The sequence below is a fragment of the Eublepharis macularius genome, chromosome 4 (assembly GCF_028583425.1).
Source record: "Eublepharis macularius isolate TG4126 chromosome 4, MPM_Emac_v1.0, whole genome shotgun sequence".
NCBI classification, from domain to species: Eukaryota; Metazoa; Chordata; class Lepidosauria; order Squamata; family Eublepharidae; genus Eublepharis; species Eublepharis macularius.
The window spans coordinates 46,256,313-46,272,464 of NC_072793.1; the positions used below are offsets into that span (position 1 = coordinate 46,256,313).

Genomic DNA, 16,152 nt, shown 5'->3' on the forward strand with positions numbered 1-16,152 from the left:
GCATATAATCAGCACTACTGTTTAGCATTTCTGAGGATTGGTATAACGATCTTGGATGGTGGGATCAAGTCCAAAGTCAAACTATAATTGAGGTTTTGCTCTTCATCTCATAATTTTAAGGGCACTACATCTGTAGAAAAACAGACTTATATAGGAAGAACCCTCTCTACAAACGTTCTGTTTGTTAAAGCCTGAGATGCTTGTTAGGTGACACAGTTACAGTTTCAGCTCTGATTAATCTCCAGGAAGCTTTAGTACAGTCTGTTAGTTCTTTCCTGTCCGGCCGGAAAAGCACGATTGGGAACTTGGACCCTAGTTTATATAGGACTTTTTTATTTCAGTAGGATCTGTAAATAAGTATACTGAAAATAAAGACTGACTTGTATTACATGTAGGAGCACTGACTATTCAAGAAGAAATCAGTCAAATCAAGCGGAAATTGCAAGCTGGCAAGAAAACTCAGGAGAGGCAGAAAAAGAGGTACCGTGATCGCATGGTAGAAAGGTAGGCATCTTCTCCAGAAGACTGGAAGTATGCTAGTGGTTACAGCATAGGATTAGGATAATGTGGTATCCTCTTGTGTAGGACAAGGTAAAGTTCACTATTTTAACATGTCTTCCTATATAACATGCCATTTCCAAGCTTTGGCAGGCTATTGAAGGTCGAATTTTATTTATTGTAGTTTCTAGAGTTTTAGAGGCATTTTAAGTGCGAAGTATTTAGACCAGTGTCATTACAACTCTAAATATCACCGCAGAATTGTTTATAGAAGTCTTGTGTAGTTTGACTGATGATTTCTAAGGAAGGGCGTATGATAGTCTTATTAATTAACAGTTTGTGGAATAGCTGATCTACATGAGTAAACAGTGAGCCCAAGACTATATTATTGCCACATATATATTGTAGTTGATTTTGAGTGAAGCTGTGTATATGTAAAGCAGATGTTTTAAAAAATGTTCTACAAAAACAGGTCCTGTAGTAAACCTTCATATTAAAGCTTTTTTCATTCTGTGTGCCTTAAGCAGGATTCAGTTTGTGTGCTCGTTGTGCAAATATCGTACGTTCTATGAGGATGAGATGACCAATCATTTGGAGAGCAAGTTTCACAAGGAACACTTTAAATTTGTTGGAACCAAGTTGCCCCAGCAGACAGCTGACTTCCTCCAGGTGTGCCTTTTTTGAGCAGAGTTGTCTTCTGTTTTGCCTGAGCCAGCTGAGGCTCTTTCTTTTCCAATATGTCTGTGTCACTTAGTTCGGAAGTATTTTGTGTGAATTGGAAACAGTTTGGGGGATGAATATTGGTAGTGTCAGACTTCAACAATCCTGTCTTCATAGTTGTTTGACCCTGCCCTGGCCTGCATCTTTCTTTATGCTACCCATCCACACAATAGTCTTGCTTTTAATTTTTTGGAAGAAATGAGACTGGTAAATAAGTTATTATGCATAAAAATACATTGCTTGGAATGAAAAGGAATGGGAAAGGGGTCACAGCCTTGATTATGGGGTACTCATTGCAGGCTTGGCATTTGACCAGTAAGGTATCTTGTATTTCCTCAGTGTTATCTTGACTGTTCATAGTAAGTTCTTCTACAATGCAGGAATATGTAGCAAACAAAACAAAAAAAACAGAAGAACGCCGTAAAGCAATTGAAGATATTAATGCAGTCATACAACAGATCTACAAAGACCAAGATCTTACCCAGGGTATGTATTACCCTGCAACTAATGTATAGTTTAGTATGTGAAAGCTGTCTTAAAAGTTCAGCAGTGAGTTATTTGAATTAACTTTCTGCTTAGAGTACCTGTTCATGTTTCTTGCATGAGAGCATGCCTGCAGAGCTGCAAAAGATGCTGGAAATCTACATTTTACTGTCTTCTATGGGAAAGGCAAGATGGCCTTACGTTGTCTGTGCTGCCCATTAATATGCATGCCCAACGACCTTTTCTGGCACCTTGGAAACAGTTGCACCTCTTTATGACTAAATGAGTGGTGTGATTTTAATGTGGGTGGGGGGAAGGAGCTGGGCGTAGATACATATATATAGTCATAGGAAATACAGTGGATCAGAAATACAATTTGTTTTAGGAAGTAGTAGTTCTTGAGTCTGTGTGAGAACTGCTCTTTGCTCTCAGTCCCCAAGGGTAGAACTCTACATGCTTTTTAACTACAGGAAGAGACAGTAGGAAGCACTGGTAGCTTTCCATTTTTGTTTTTCTGTTTTTATTTTTCTGTTCAATCCATACAGTTGTAGCCAAGTTTTTGGTGATGCAGGGAATCCCAGATACTGAGTACCTCCACTCTCTTTAGAATGGATCACTTGACAGATTTGGGAAATATTGGTGGTTATAATAGAGTGCACATTCTACAGCAGTATGATTTCCTGACCGTTCTTCAGATATAGGTATGGAGCACTTCGTCAAAAAAGTGGAGGCTGCTCACTGTGCTGCATGTGACCTCTTCATCCCAATGCAGTATGGAATTATCCAGAAACATCTGAAGTCTCCTGACCATAACCACAACCGCAGAGTAAGTATGTATTTGCTGAACTGAGCACTAGCAGATAGCTCATTGTGTAGGGGTGGTCACTTGCTGCCTGTTTGAACTTTTCCTGTCTTAGTTTGAAAGCAAACACAGATATGCGCTAAAATAATTTGATGAGATAATGTGCTTATTAGTGCTTTTATTTAATGTGTGTGAGGACAATGTAAAGAGCTTGCATGAAGCAGAAACATTGCTACTAATGGCACCCCATATTTTCAGCAGTCCTTTGCTGCAGCAGCTCCAGTATCTTTTTTTCCTTTTGGTTTTGTAAAAAGATCTGTTCACTTAAATTCAGTGTTAAGCTAATGTTTTAAGTACTGGAAACCAGGATCAATACACACTTCACATGGCAGATTTGTTTGTTGTACTGAACATTGTAAGATGTGAAAGGGAGATGTATGGCTTGAAACACATGGGAGATATTTTTTAGGAAGCCATGGCCAGTTGCTGCTATTTGTTATGTGCCCCTGCATGGATAGATAGGCCTCTTTCCTTCATGCAGTCAACTGTTTCTAGGAACTTTACAGTGTATGTGCAGCAAACACATCTGAACCTAAAAATTAAGGGAAAAACCTGTTTCTGGTTTTCCCATCTGCCTGGTCTCTCCTCATCTGTCCACTCTTCCTACCTGCCAGGGGGTTTCCTTTGTCCTTTCTTGCATTTTTGTTGACCGCTCCAGTCTTGCTTCTCTCACTGTAAGAGGGGTAGAGAAGCAGGCTGTTGGAGGAGGCAAGTTGCAGCCAACTCAAGCCTTCCCATCTCCTGCTTGACGTGGCTATTGCAGCCACAATTTCTCATAAAAGCAGAGAAAATCCCGTGTAAACTTACTAATAAAATTAATATATCAATCAAGGTACAGATAAAAGATATTTGTATGAATTATTGCTCCAACTGTGGGTCTGAGTTCTTATAAGGTTGTTGTTGTGTATTAAGAAGCTCCACTGTGGACCTAAGTTGTTGTCGATTATGATTAAATATCTTATATTTGTACCTTGATTGATATGTTAATTTTTATTAGTAAGTTTACACGGGATTTTCTCTGCTTTTGTAAGTTTCTTACCATGTTACTCCCTGTATTTTGCCAAAATTTCTCATGGCATCTTGGTTTTCCCAAACAATATGCCAGACAAACTCCTTTTTGCCCGTGATGTCTGTGAACACACAAACCTTGCAGTTACTGGGTTATGGAGGGTTACCTCTGAAATCTGCTGCCTTTTAGTGTTTTTGCATTGTGTTTTGCATATACCAGGGGATTGCCCCAAATTTGTAGAAAACTACCCTAGCCTGCCTTGTGGATTTTTTGTTCTGCACAGAGCAGGCATTGATAACTGTTGAAATTAGAATTGCTTTGTATACTGAAGATGCATAAAACACTTTCAGAAGTATGGTTTAAATCTGACTTTGTCCACAATTGATACCTTATAATGTGTATGATAATTTGAAGAACTGTATATAAACGTTTGAAGAACTGAATGTTCTTGTTACACATTTTAATTCAGTATCCAGCCACGTGGCAAGTTCTGCTCTGATTGCATAGTACTTGGGGCTGTTTTTTTTCTCTTTTTTAGAAAATTTAGGTTGGATCTCATGATACATCAGCAGAAAGTGCTGACAATATCAGATCTTCCCAACTTTTCCCTTGACCCCATGGAAGTTTATTCCTGGAGTTGAATGAAGTAGTAGCCCTGTAGGTCAGGCAGCTGAGTGGAGAGAGAGAGGAAGATACAAAAGTAGTTCCCTCCTACCTCTTCCATGTATGGAGTTCTGCTAATGGAAGAGTTAAGAAGGGAGCAGTTTTGACCTTTTTTTCCTCTTGACCTGTGTGGCTAATGTTCCACTGTAACCTGTGACCCTGGGAATAAAGCCAGGAATATCTGTGGTCCTCAAGCTGGATTGAACCCCGTTATTTTTTTTAATCCAACTTCTCAGATGGCAAAAACTAATATGAGCTGTGCTGATGTGGCATAGGGTTTGGCCTCTTGCTCTCTCTTGTATTGTGTATATTCACTATTTTACTTGATGAAAACCCTCATTTGTCTTTAACTCTCCTAAATATGCCAAACAGTAGAATGACATGAGCTGGGTTCTGCACAGTGCATTTTATCTTAAAGCATTAGGTTAAGTTTCTTTAATAAACAAGTTCTTTAGTAAAAGGTGAAAGATTTGTATGATTGAAAAGAAACCCAGAGTATTGTGTTCTGATTCCAGTTTGATAGTGAAGGAAGCTTGTAGCTTCCAGTTTTAACTACTAGAGACTTTTAAACCTTTGTTTTTCCTCTTTCTCCCTATTTTCTGCTGAGTTTCCTTGTCTTTATGTTTTGTAGCTCTTATCATTTCAATGTAGCTGTGTAACTATGTAGATCCAGTCTCTTCCACCCGCTTATCTCTATGAGGAAAGCGATGGAGTGGGAGTAGAAACGAAATATGTATTTTTTAAAAATTCAGAGGCTTCTTAGGATGTTAGAAGGTGACTTTGTTCTTATTTTGCTTTCACTTTGACTTTTGCTTTCCTAGTAGTTTAATTAATGGTATTTGTATTGGTTTACTTTTTATTATTGTTTAATTGGTGCCTAATCAGAGCTGATTTACCTGAAGGGGAGCTATTTTTATTTCTTTGAGCTATTTTATTTATCCTATTTTATTTTGTTAGATAATTGAAGTGAAGATAAGCTAGCTCAGCACATATTTCAATTTTCTTGAAATTCCCTTTATTTCTTGGGGGAGAAACATTATTTTTACCATGGTTTCAAAGCTTCTATAACTGTTATGTTTACCCCCTTGAGATGAGCCAGTTCTTAAAGATAATAACATTTCATTAATATATACAAGTAAGAATGGCACAGGTTGTGATGTCTCTGCATATTTTGCTTCTAGGCTATGATGGAACAGTCCAAGAAATCATCATTAGTAGTTGCAAGAAGTATTCTTAACAATAAGCTTATCAGCAAGAAACTGGAGCGGTATCTCAAGGTAATGCAGTGCCATTTTGAGGCTACATTTTGGTACATAATTCTAATTCATCTGAGGGCCCTGCATGATATTACTAACTCAGGGGGGTTGCACTGCTGTGGCAGCATTCAGATGGCACAAACCATGGTTTAATCAGACCATTGTTAGATGTGGCATCAGTAAGATAATAACAAATGGGTTTGTTTGCTGGTATCAACCCAGAATTTCAAACTATGGCTGGTTTATCTATTATGTACTAACTGCATGGTCTGTTCTGATTAGTTAGCCTCCTTTTTGGTACCACTCTAATTCCTCTCTATCAATTCCTACTCTCTCTAGTTCATGAGCTCTCATTGCATCCCAAAGTACAAGTTATCTTCTGTCTGCAGTGCAGATTTCTCTATCCACCCCACCCCCCATTTTTTCTCTTCTCCTCCCCACCTCATAGTTCCCTATCTGTATCCCATTCTAACTCCACTTGCCACAACACTCAGGACTTAATTACTTTCATATGCTGTGGCATCATTCTAGCCATTGTTCTCTCAGCCATCCACTTGCATTGCCCTCTGTGATGTGAGGAGTTAATGTCTCCTAACGCTAGCTGATCTGTGGTTCTGTCTTGCATTGCAGGGGGAGAATCCTTTCACAGATGACCCTGAAGAGAAAGAGGAACATGAGGAAGGTGAGGCAGGAACTAGTGGGAACATAGAGGAAGGAGTGCCTGAAGGTGAAGGAAGCAAGGATGATGAGGAAACCAAAGGTGGAGACAATCTGGATGAAGAAAACCCAGTTGAAGAAAGTGGCACAGAAAATAAGGGTGAAGAAGAAGAAGGGGAAGGGGAAGGGAAAGAACCAGGACAGGGGGAGGACTGGAACTTGAACACGTCCCAGGAATCCTTTGCTGCTGAGCAGGAGCAGGAATCTGAGGAAGAAAGAAAAGGAATTATACCTTCAGAGGAGCTGGAACCACCTGATGAGTGAACTTCCAAAGAAGGTTGACCCATCTGGAGACTCTGCATTTAAAACTTTTAAAAACCATAACTGTATTTGTGACACTACATGGCACGCGGCTTTTGGTTTTCATTGACTACATCTTCACCTAGTTACAGCACTTAAAAGCCTTTATCTGTAAAGTGTTTTGGAAATAGCTTTTTTAATCAAATCTTCATTGTATTAGCTAGGTTTTGTGCAGTACAATTTCTAGATGGCTTTGTACTAGGAAAATACCCCCCCCCTTTGAGTAAATACTCAAAACCAAATTGTGTTAATCTGCTTGTTCCATGCTACAACCTTGGGAAGTAAGTATCCTCTAACCCCCAGCCCAGATTTTGTATATAGTTGAAAACGTTCTTGTTCCCTGTACCTTTTTTGCCTAGAAATGTCAGAAGCGGAATTCTGAGTTTTAAATTCTGCACAATTGGAGTAACTTCCATGCAACTGTAGCATTCTTCTCTTCTACCTTTTTACTTTTAGTATACAACAGGAATACCTGGGGTCAGCACAGTAGTTCTGCAGTGCTTTTTGTTTAAGAGTGAATACTTCTAGTGGATAGAGAGAAAGCACTATTCCAGGACTACTTACGTATGTGGGGTTCTGAAAGCAGCAGCAAGGTGTTGGATGTGTAGGAGGGAGCTCTGCAGCCTGGTACGCTCTTAAAAGGCATTGCTCCTTTTTAAGTTCGACCTGACTTTGTTCAGGGGAACAAAGGTTGCTATACTGTAAATGAAGGCTATGGTGGTCTATACGAAATCTATTGATGAAGAGTGTTGCAGAAACATTAAATATTCCCTTACCAACGGAGCTCTTTGGCAGTTGTCTTATTCTGAATCTTAACAGTAGCTCATTCCTCTATTCTCTTTTATTGTTGTATTATAGTTTCTAATAGAACCACTCCCACCTCCACCAAGGCATCAATACTACCTACCGACTTCAGCCCTTCTCCCCCCACCCCAAATTGCTCGCAAAGCAAATCATGTAGCTAGTCCTCTTCATGCTCCATTGATTACCCTGTCTTTCTCTTTATGAACATTCACTCTGCCTGTAGTGGGCATCAAGCAGTGGAACTGGAAAAGATTTATGATTCTGTTTTGTGACAATTAGCTGCATCAGACTAAACAGAAAGGTAACAGTAATACCATTGAAGAACTGGGGTGGGGGCTTTGCAGCCATATGCGCTCCTGCTGCGTTAACCCCTTAAGCATCTGATGATCAGTGTGAGAAAATATTGTGAGTAAAATGGAAAAGGCAAGTGTGTTAAATCAAATGAGAAGTTTTTAACAGTTTAAATACAGCAAACCCCAATGTCTAATTTGTTTTCATAACAGTAGCTATATCTTGCATGAACAACTTGTAGATGTCCCTGAAAATAAACTGTGTGTATCTTGGGAATAATGAAAAACTGCAGTACAGTGCTCCCTATCTAGAAATCTGAATGGGAACCGGGGGTGGAGAGTGTATTAGCAGTATGAAAGAAGAGTTCTAGGACAACTTTTATGTACTTGGGAACATTACTTAGCTGATTATTATGGCAGTAACCAATGATGATGGATTGCTAGTACTTACATAGTCAAAGTGCTGCATAAACTCTGTGTTTCAAGATGTAAGTAATATGCTAATTACCTCTAGGATTTACTATCTTTCTGCAGCTCATAGTACTGATACCAATAAATGGTGTGGGTTGCAGAAAGGTGTTACATTTTAGCACCCATTTTCCGTAACTTAGTGTGTATACCAGCTCATGTGTGGTCATTATAAGGCTTAAATACAATCTTAAAAAACTGCGCTAATCACAAAGTCTTTGTTACACTGACAGCACAATCCTATCTAGAATTGCTGTTTAAGTCCGTTGCTGTTGATGGGCTTACTTTGGAATAGCTCTGCGTGGAATTCAGTGGATTTATTTCTGAGCGAGTCTGCTTATACTGCACTATAAGGGTGAAACTACACACTGCAAAGCAGAAAAGGATTCCCACACTTGTGTTTGCCTTGATGTTGATGGTGGGTGGGGTGGGGTGGGGTGGGGGGGACATTAGCAGGGGAGAGAAAGTATCAGAGGTGTTACCCAGCTGTGTGGTTAGTTTGGACCTGCCTGGTCTCACATTTCTACTTCCAGACTTCTGCCCTGCAACTGAGAGCTCCTTTGGAACCATTATGGATGAGAACCTCAAAAACCATAGAACTTGTGTACATAAATCTTAATTTAATATTCTGTCGTTCCATGCTCGTTATTGTGTCTGTATTTTGGAAATGTGAATATACTTCCAAATCCATCGTCTATAAGTTTTGCTACCTTTAAAAACTAATTAAAAATTCATACAGATGCAGCTTTTCTTGTCAATTTGATGGGAAAGGCTGCACTGAATAAAATTCTCCTTTACACTCTTTAATTTACCGGAGGCTTCTTAAGAATGGAATTGGCAGCTCTAAGGTGAGAGTGAGGTTTCTACAATTAATTGCTGCAGTGGATGGCTGAAATAGTGGTTCCTATATTTTATTTCAAAGCTGTGAAATTGGAGACAGCTAAAGGTGTGATAGGCATGCCAGTGGTTCAAGATACTAGACGATCCTGCTACTACCTCCGTCGTCTGCAACCAATAGATGATCCTGCTACTACCTCCATTGTTTGCAACCAGTAGCAAGCAGAAGAGCAAAAGTCAGTGAAGGAGGGTGGCTGGTGTTCTGTTCTGCAGGCAGAGTGGTTCATGTTGGGATAAATCTGAGGAATAGGCTTATACCCTTTTCAGATTGAACTTGGTGATTCTCCAAAACCTTCATGCTTTCTTCATCTCATCTATTTATCGTACTCTTTGTGATTAGTAAACATCAAGTGAGACGAACCTGTCTATTCAAGCAATGTAGATGGGGAGTTTGATGATTGGGTAGACAGATCATCGTAGGTCTCGAAAGGAAACAGCAAGTATTAAATGTAAAAATTTCTATGCAGTTTTTAAAAGGCATTTTCTGAAATCTTGGTAGCCTCAATTTATCTTCATTAATGTAGTTCACGATCTCTGTACATTCTGCCTCCTTCAAATGACAAAGTAATCACCTGCTTATATGCCATCTCTGTGTTATGCTACATATGTTTTCTATTTTGGTTTTGTTATCCTTTGTCAGAGGTATGTGTCTTTAAAACTGATTTAACTCAAGATGTGATTTTTTCCAGCAGTGATTCTAAAAACTGTCAGAGCAATTTGTTACATTTACAGATTTGGCCATGTGTGTGTAATTTTGTACAGATTCTGTAGAGTCTAAAAGCAGTGACTTGGAGCTTCTTTCAGAGTGTAGTCTTTTCTTGGTAAACTGCAGGGAAGATGGGCAATATCCCTGCACACACACCTTATTATCCTTACTGGTTTTCTAGCCTCTCTTTACCAGACAGAACCATTTGCCTAATTATTATTCAAGAAAATATTAAAAGTTCACTATTTTTCCATCTTCAAAATGAATTTTCTATCTTGCTTATTACTTGCCTATTTTATTTTTTGGTTTATCTTTTGGTTTTAAACTAGTATACCGAACTCTGAAGTTCAAAATATGCCAGTAAAAAAATGCAGCCTGGCAATGTTTCACATGTTTAAAAACGTAACTTAAATACTGTAGTAACTTCTCCATACTGCAAATCCCAGCACATTTCTACTCCTGATTAGAAATTACCAGCTAGCAGTATGCTACTTCTCTCATCCATCCCCTGGCCTTAAAACTTTTCTTGCATGACATGAAAGCTTCTGGTATGAAAAACTGAAATTTTGGTTTCCTAAAGGATATTCCTGAAAATCTAAAATGTTGATTATGGTGAAGGAACTTGTACCACAAAATTTGTAGAAGACATATACAGAGAGATTTGTAAACTTGAAAGGTCAACAAGCTGCTTTAGGAAGACCTATGTACAAGTTATTTATCTCAGCCACTTTACAAATTGTGCCAAAGCAAAACTGCATTTGCTGTTGAGTGTATGATGCATGCACACAAAGACTTTGCAGTCACATTTCAAAAACGAGCATATTTTTAAAACCCAAAAGTGATGGGGTGCAAAGCTATTAATACACTGTCTTAGGAAAAGGAGAGAATAGAGTGGAAATACTATTTGCTGAATGTCATAAAATCCACCCTCCAACGCAGCCATTCTCTTCAGGAGAACTGGAAATCGGTTGTAATTCCAGGAGAGCTCCAGGATCCATTTGACGGTTGGCATTTTAACTGCTATTTGTTTTTTCTGCAACAACTACTCTCCTAAAAAAGGTGGGAGAGAACCTACACAAACCTCTGTCTTGCAGCAGTGAAACTACTGCAACCCTGCAACTACCGCAGCTTGAAAGTATGTGAATCTCTGTATGATTTTGAGAGAGTGCGAAACTCCCCATTTGAACCCTCACCCCTGGCACCTTTACTATGTCATTCCGCTCCAAAAGATCAGTTTTTGGAGCTGTTTTCTGCGGCACCGCTGAACAAAGGCACGGAAATTGTTCTATCGTTGGCATTTCACCCGCAGCAGCAGTCTGTGGACTGGAGCGTACATGCTTTTAAGACAGGCGGAGGGTGGTGGGGGAAGGAGCCTGAGACACGCCCGCCCCTTTCATGAAAGGGCGAGGGATGTTTGCGCCTATTAGATACAGTTGGAGGGGGCGGGGTGTGCCCGCCAGTAGTTTCCATTTTAAACCCTTGTGGGGGGATTGGGTCGGTTCCTAACTTGCAAAAGCATTTCCTCCAGTGGCTGGAGTGGGGATTATGAGGACAGCTTTTCCTCAGCCTAGAAAAACCTGATTTTTTAAAAAGAGAACTAGTAACGTGGCATGATCCGTTCATCAAGAAACAGGAGTTCGCATCCTGCAACTACAGGTCCTATTATGTGCCGTCAAGTCGCCTCCGACCTATGGCGACCCTATGAATGAAAGACCTCCAAAATGTCCTATCCTTAACAGATTTGCTCAGATCCTGCAAACTGGAGGATGTGGCTTCTTTTATTGAGTCAAGTCATCTCGGTTTAGGTCTTCCTTTTTTCCTACAGCCTTCTACTTTTCCTAGCATTATTGACTTTTCCAGAGAATCGTGTCTTCTCATGATGCAACCAAAGTATGATAGTCTGTTTTGTCATTTTAGCTTCTAGGGAGAATTCAGGCTTGATTTGATCTTGTACCCACTTATTTGTCTTTTTGGCTGTCTATGGTATCCACAAAACTCTCCTCCAGCACCACATTTCAAATGAATCAATTTTCTTTCTGTTAGCTTTCTTCACTGTCCAACTTTCACATCCATACATAGTAATAAGGAATACTATAGTTTGGATTACAGGTCGCATACAAGCACTCATTTTCAGCAATACTGACCTAGAAATCCTCACAGGAACGCATGAATAAGTAGTGTGTGGTTGAAATTTAGTTTACATTGCGTGCACAATAATCTACACATAACATAAAAGAAGGAGTCCATTTATTCATCTAACAAAACGACGCCTGTTGAGTTCTTAAAGTTCTTTTGCCTTAAAACCTGACTGACAGGTGGAAATTCAACAGGTGAAGTGCCTCTAGTGAATCTCCATCTCTACTCTGTCGGAAAAAAATGTTATCCTTTTATAGTTTAAGAACATAACAGAAAAAGAGCCCTTTCTGTATCGACAGAATAGCCCCGTCTCATCCAGCATCCTTTGTCAGGATAGCCACAGGTCAAGGCCTCTTTCTGTTATTGCTAGGGAGCACTGGTATTCGGAAAGTTACTGGAACAGGAGAGTTCTATTTTGGCCAGCATAACTAACGCCCAACTAATACTCTTTCCTCCATCCCCTTTAAAGCCCTCTAAGGTAAAGAAGCAGCACTGTATCCTTTACATGAACTCAGCACTGAGTTCAGCTTGTTCATTGTAAATTATGCTTTGTTTCAGAAAAGATTTCATCTCTGTGCTCGGCTTTATGCTTTTTAAAAATTTCTGCTACCATGTCCTACTGTCTCTCTTTTACTGAATGTCCTGTTGTTCACTATTGTATAAAGAAATAAACATTGTGTAAAGTACTTTCTTTGTCTTGAAGTCCAAGGGCATCTTAAAGACTAACCAAATTCATTCCAGTGTAAACTTCCTGAGTCAAAGCTCACTTCCTCAAGCTGCTTCAAAGTTTTAATACATCTGCTATGGAAGTACACTTGATGCGTCTGAGGAAGCGAGCTCTTGCTATCGTTCATGCTGCAATAAATTTGGTTAATGTTTAAATTGCCCCCTGGACTTGTTTATTTTGCTTTAACAGTAACCCTTTTTGGAATTTTAGTCCGTCCTGCTCTTATTTTATCTTTAAGGAAGTCATGCTTATTTCACGGCATCGCAGCGACAGAGATACTCGACCCCAGACTGCTTTATGGGGGTATGATATCCCCATGCAGTTCTGCCCGTTTTGAGCGTGTACACAGAAGAAACAGGGGACTGGAAACTCCTGTAGCAAACCATTAAGATTGTGGATTTTGAGCTGCTCCAAAGCTCGGAGAAGAAGGCAGGTGGACCAATGTGAGTGTATTTGAGAATGGCAGGCGGGAGAAACAGCCATTCGTGAGCATTCAGCTGGGAGGGCTTTGGGGGATTGCAACCAATAAAAATCCGTTGAGACCACAGCGGTAGCCAATCACTAGTAGCCAGTGGTGACCGCACCGTTAAGGTCTAGAATTGTCTTGCGTGGCCGTAGGTTGACGCGGGGGAAGCCATGGATCAGGGATACGGTGAGTGTTGCTCTTATAGCCGTGCTGGGCAACGGGAGCGCGAAAGAACGCGCGCGCGCACTCTTTTAAAGAATTCTGGCGGGAAGCGCCGTTCGTTTTATCGCGACTAGGATTTACCCGGCCGCTGAGCAGGCCTCTGACGGCCTCCCCGTCTCTGCTCCGCAGCAGTAACGTTGATTGGCCATTGGTTTTGTCTTTCAGGGATTTTCTCCTAGTGATTGGTGAGGGCTTGGTGTGCGCGGCAGAGGGTTTAATCCTCCTGTTCTGCGGAGGAAGGCGGGATTGCGGCATATTTCCAAAGACGACACAAAATGGCGTCTTCCCTTTGCGTCTTCCCGCTCCGGTCGGTTTTACACCGGGCGACCCCGTCCGCGGAAGATTGCGCCTTTCAGCTGAGTTGTGAAGGGGCCTTGTCGACCTCCTTCCTCAGCGTGCTCTTTCCTGTTTAAAGCGGAAGGGTCTTTCTTCGGCTTCTGGCAGGGCTCCTGTGTGTTTTGACAGTTTCGGTTGCAGTAGGTGAAGCTTATTCTGGCCCATAGATGACGTCAATCAGGGACCGTTTCACCTGTTTGCTGTTAAAGGCAGGAGACCTGAGAGCCCACTAAGAGGTTGTTAAGCTGCATGCCTTGAGTCTCAGTGAAAAAGGTGGACTATAAATAATGTAAACAAACTAACTATTTTGAGAGGTAGCTCTTGCACCACCTCTTTTATATTAACAAAGATCCAGTATGCTCAGGCTTTGAGAGTAACTGGATAACCTTCCGTTTACTCAAATTACCAAATAAAATGAAAACTATTTTTTAGCCTGCATTGCCCCCCAGAGGCTGCAGGAAAAGTGAGGGAATGAAAGCACTCCTAAACCTGCGTCTTCAGAGCATTGGCTCTTTAAAAGCCGTTTAAAGTGTAAAGGGACACTGTTTAAACAGGCATTAGACCCGCCTCCACACTCCCCAAAGGCCACGTTTCTGTGTGTATGTGCCATCAAGTTGCTTCTTAATTATGGCAACCTTCTGAATGAAAGACCTCCAAATACCACCACTTAAAATAATGGCCCTTTAAATTTAAAGGAGCCAACGTACTGTGGACCAGCTACTCCTCCAGAGGCATCAGGAGTGGTGAGGAAGGGAGTGCTTGAGGGAGTGTGCAGGTCTCAGTTTATCAGTTACACCTAATATCAGTGACTGTCCTTTTCTAGAAGTTTAGTGATCTAGGATCACTGCAATAGGCACTCTATATAGGACAATCCCTGAAGATAGTCCAGATGTTTCTGCTAAAGCAGAATGACTTAGCCAACCTACTGACTAAAGGGAAGAGGAGGGAAGGTACTGCAATAATTAAAGGGATGTAATTGGATATTGCCAACCTGATACATTGCCCGATATTTCTGATACTAAATCAGCAGTACCTGGTAGTATGATATTTTGATATTAAATCAGCAGTACCTAGTATGATATTTTGATATTTCACTCACAATAAAGAACTCGATGCACGTGAACTAGCTCCCCCCCACACACACACACACACATCCACAGGCATGCCAGGGCAGGTGAGAGAGAGCTCCCTACTGGATTGTGGCAATGCTGCAGACCTTTAAACTTTAAAATCCACTGCAGCAGACCTGGCATCCAAAGGCTATGTAGCTGAAAAATCTGAATGATCACTAAGCTTCTAGGAAAGATGCAGGTGTAGTGGTACATATGGTTTATACCACTAATGGCCTGTGCAGAAGCAGGGATGAGCCCATGCATACCCCCATACTGCACAGTTGTGTTGATGCAATGTTAAACATGCTATTGATTTTGCATAGGACATCTTGCAATACAATATTAGTGTGTTCTGACAACTCTTGGCGCTTCAGAAGTTTTTGTGGATGCTTTACTGCTCCAGTGTTCCTGGCCCATAGTTTTTCTATAAGTGCTTCAGTATTGCTTTACACTCAGAACTAGATTATGTTTGTTAACATAGATAGTTGCAGGTGTAAAAAGTCCTGTCAGCTGTCTCCAGGTTCATTTAGCTCCTATATAGAGCAAGAAACAATGTGTGAGAGAGAGATCTTGCCAAAGTCACCATCTGATAGGTTGGAAGTGGAACCTGCGATCTGTGGGCACAAGGCTCCCACAATGTTCCCTGCTCTCTCCTTTGGAACTATTTCCATCCTGGAATAATTTATTCCTAGAGCTAAGGGACTAATAGTGTACTAATATTTATACCAGTTGGATGGCTGTATGTTTTTTCTCTTCCAAAAATGGCACTCCATCCATGCAAGAGGTAAAAAAAGGCAGTCTCATTCCTTTCCTCCTCGTCACTATAGCTGCCAGATCAGTGTAACTTTTAGTATACAGAAGTCCCAGACTGTCAGTGCTTTCTCCTGGTGTTTTGCAGGATCCGAGTAAGTATGTATAAAATCACATAAGCACAACAAAATGTTCAAGAACAAAGTCAAGTTTTACATAATAGAGGGAAAGCAAAATCACGTTGATTCACATTTCTTTATTTCCTGCTTCTTTTACAACATAGAATGAATGTCTTGCTACTTTCAGCTACAGTGAGAACTCTGCTCCTGGGTAATCTGAGGCTTTCACAGCACAGCTATGCTTTTGTTAACTCTGCTTCTGTGCAACATTAAGATTTGTAGTTAATTGGTAGTGTGACTGAAGAAGAAAAGGCAGAACAAAAACTCTTCAGAATGTCTAAATAGCAAAGAATTTTGTGGCATCTTAAAGTTAATTCAAAGATGAATTTATTATGTATGTACTACCCATTACATTCAGAATGTGGGAAAATCAGCTGTTACCGACAGTGACCAAAGTTACAGTTATAGCAATAGTTACAAGAACTGACTTGAACAGTTACAGAAATTGAATCAAAATTCATTGCCTTTTGATGTGTTTGAGAGGAGAAATAGAACAGATCTAGAGGACTAAAGAAAAGTGAATTGTGAAGATTTAGCTTAAGCTAATGAGC

At 40.5% G+C, this 16,152-nt stretch overlaps 2 protein-coding genes across 6 annotated transcripts in view; both read left to right on the forward strand.

Moving 5' to 3' along the window:
* Positions 1-7,291, forward strand: part of LOC129328537 (A-kinase anchor protein 8-like) — a 32,281-nt gene extending 24,990 nt beyond the window's left edge. For 2 of the 4 annotated variants that reach the window (XM_054977660.1, XM_054977662.1), the window contains exons 8-13: positions 396-504; positions 1,023-1,167; positions 1,599-1,704; positions 2,397-2,527; positions 5,417-5,512; positions 6,122-7,291. In XM_054977660.1, the coding sequence (XP_054833635.1) occupies positions 396-504; positions 1,023-1,167; positions 1,599-1,704; positions 2,397-2,527; positions 5,417-5,512; positions 6,122-6,472 (938 nt within the window). In that variant the 3' untranslated portion in view covers positions 6,473-7,291. The remainder of the gene's footprint in view (positions 1-395; positions 505-1,022; positions 1,168-1,598; positions 1,705-2,396; positions 2,528-5,416; positions 5,513-6,121) is intronic. The other 2 variants (XM_054977661.1, XM_054977663.1) reach the window with 1 other exon arrangement.
* A 5,815-nt stretch (positions 7,292-13,106) lies between these two features.
* Positions 13,107-16,152, forward strand: part of LOC129327407 (A-kinase anchor protein 8-like) — a 33,653-nt gene continuing 30,607 nt past the window's right edge. For both annotated transcript variants that reach the window (XR_008596818.1, XM_054976037.1), the window contains exon 1: positions 13,107-13,188. Coding sequence is in view for 1 of the 2 variants with exons in the window: in XM_054976037.1 (XP_054832012.1) it covers positions 13,173-13,188 (16 nt within the window). In the remaining variant the exon portion in view is untranslated. The remainder of the gene's footprint in view (positions 13,189-16,152) is intronic.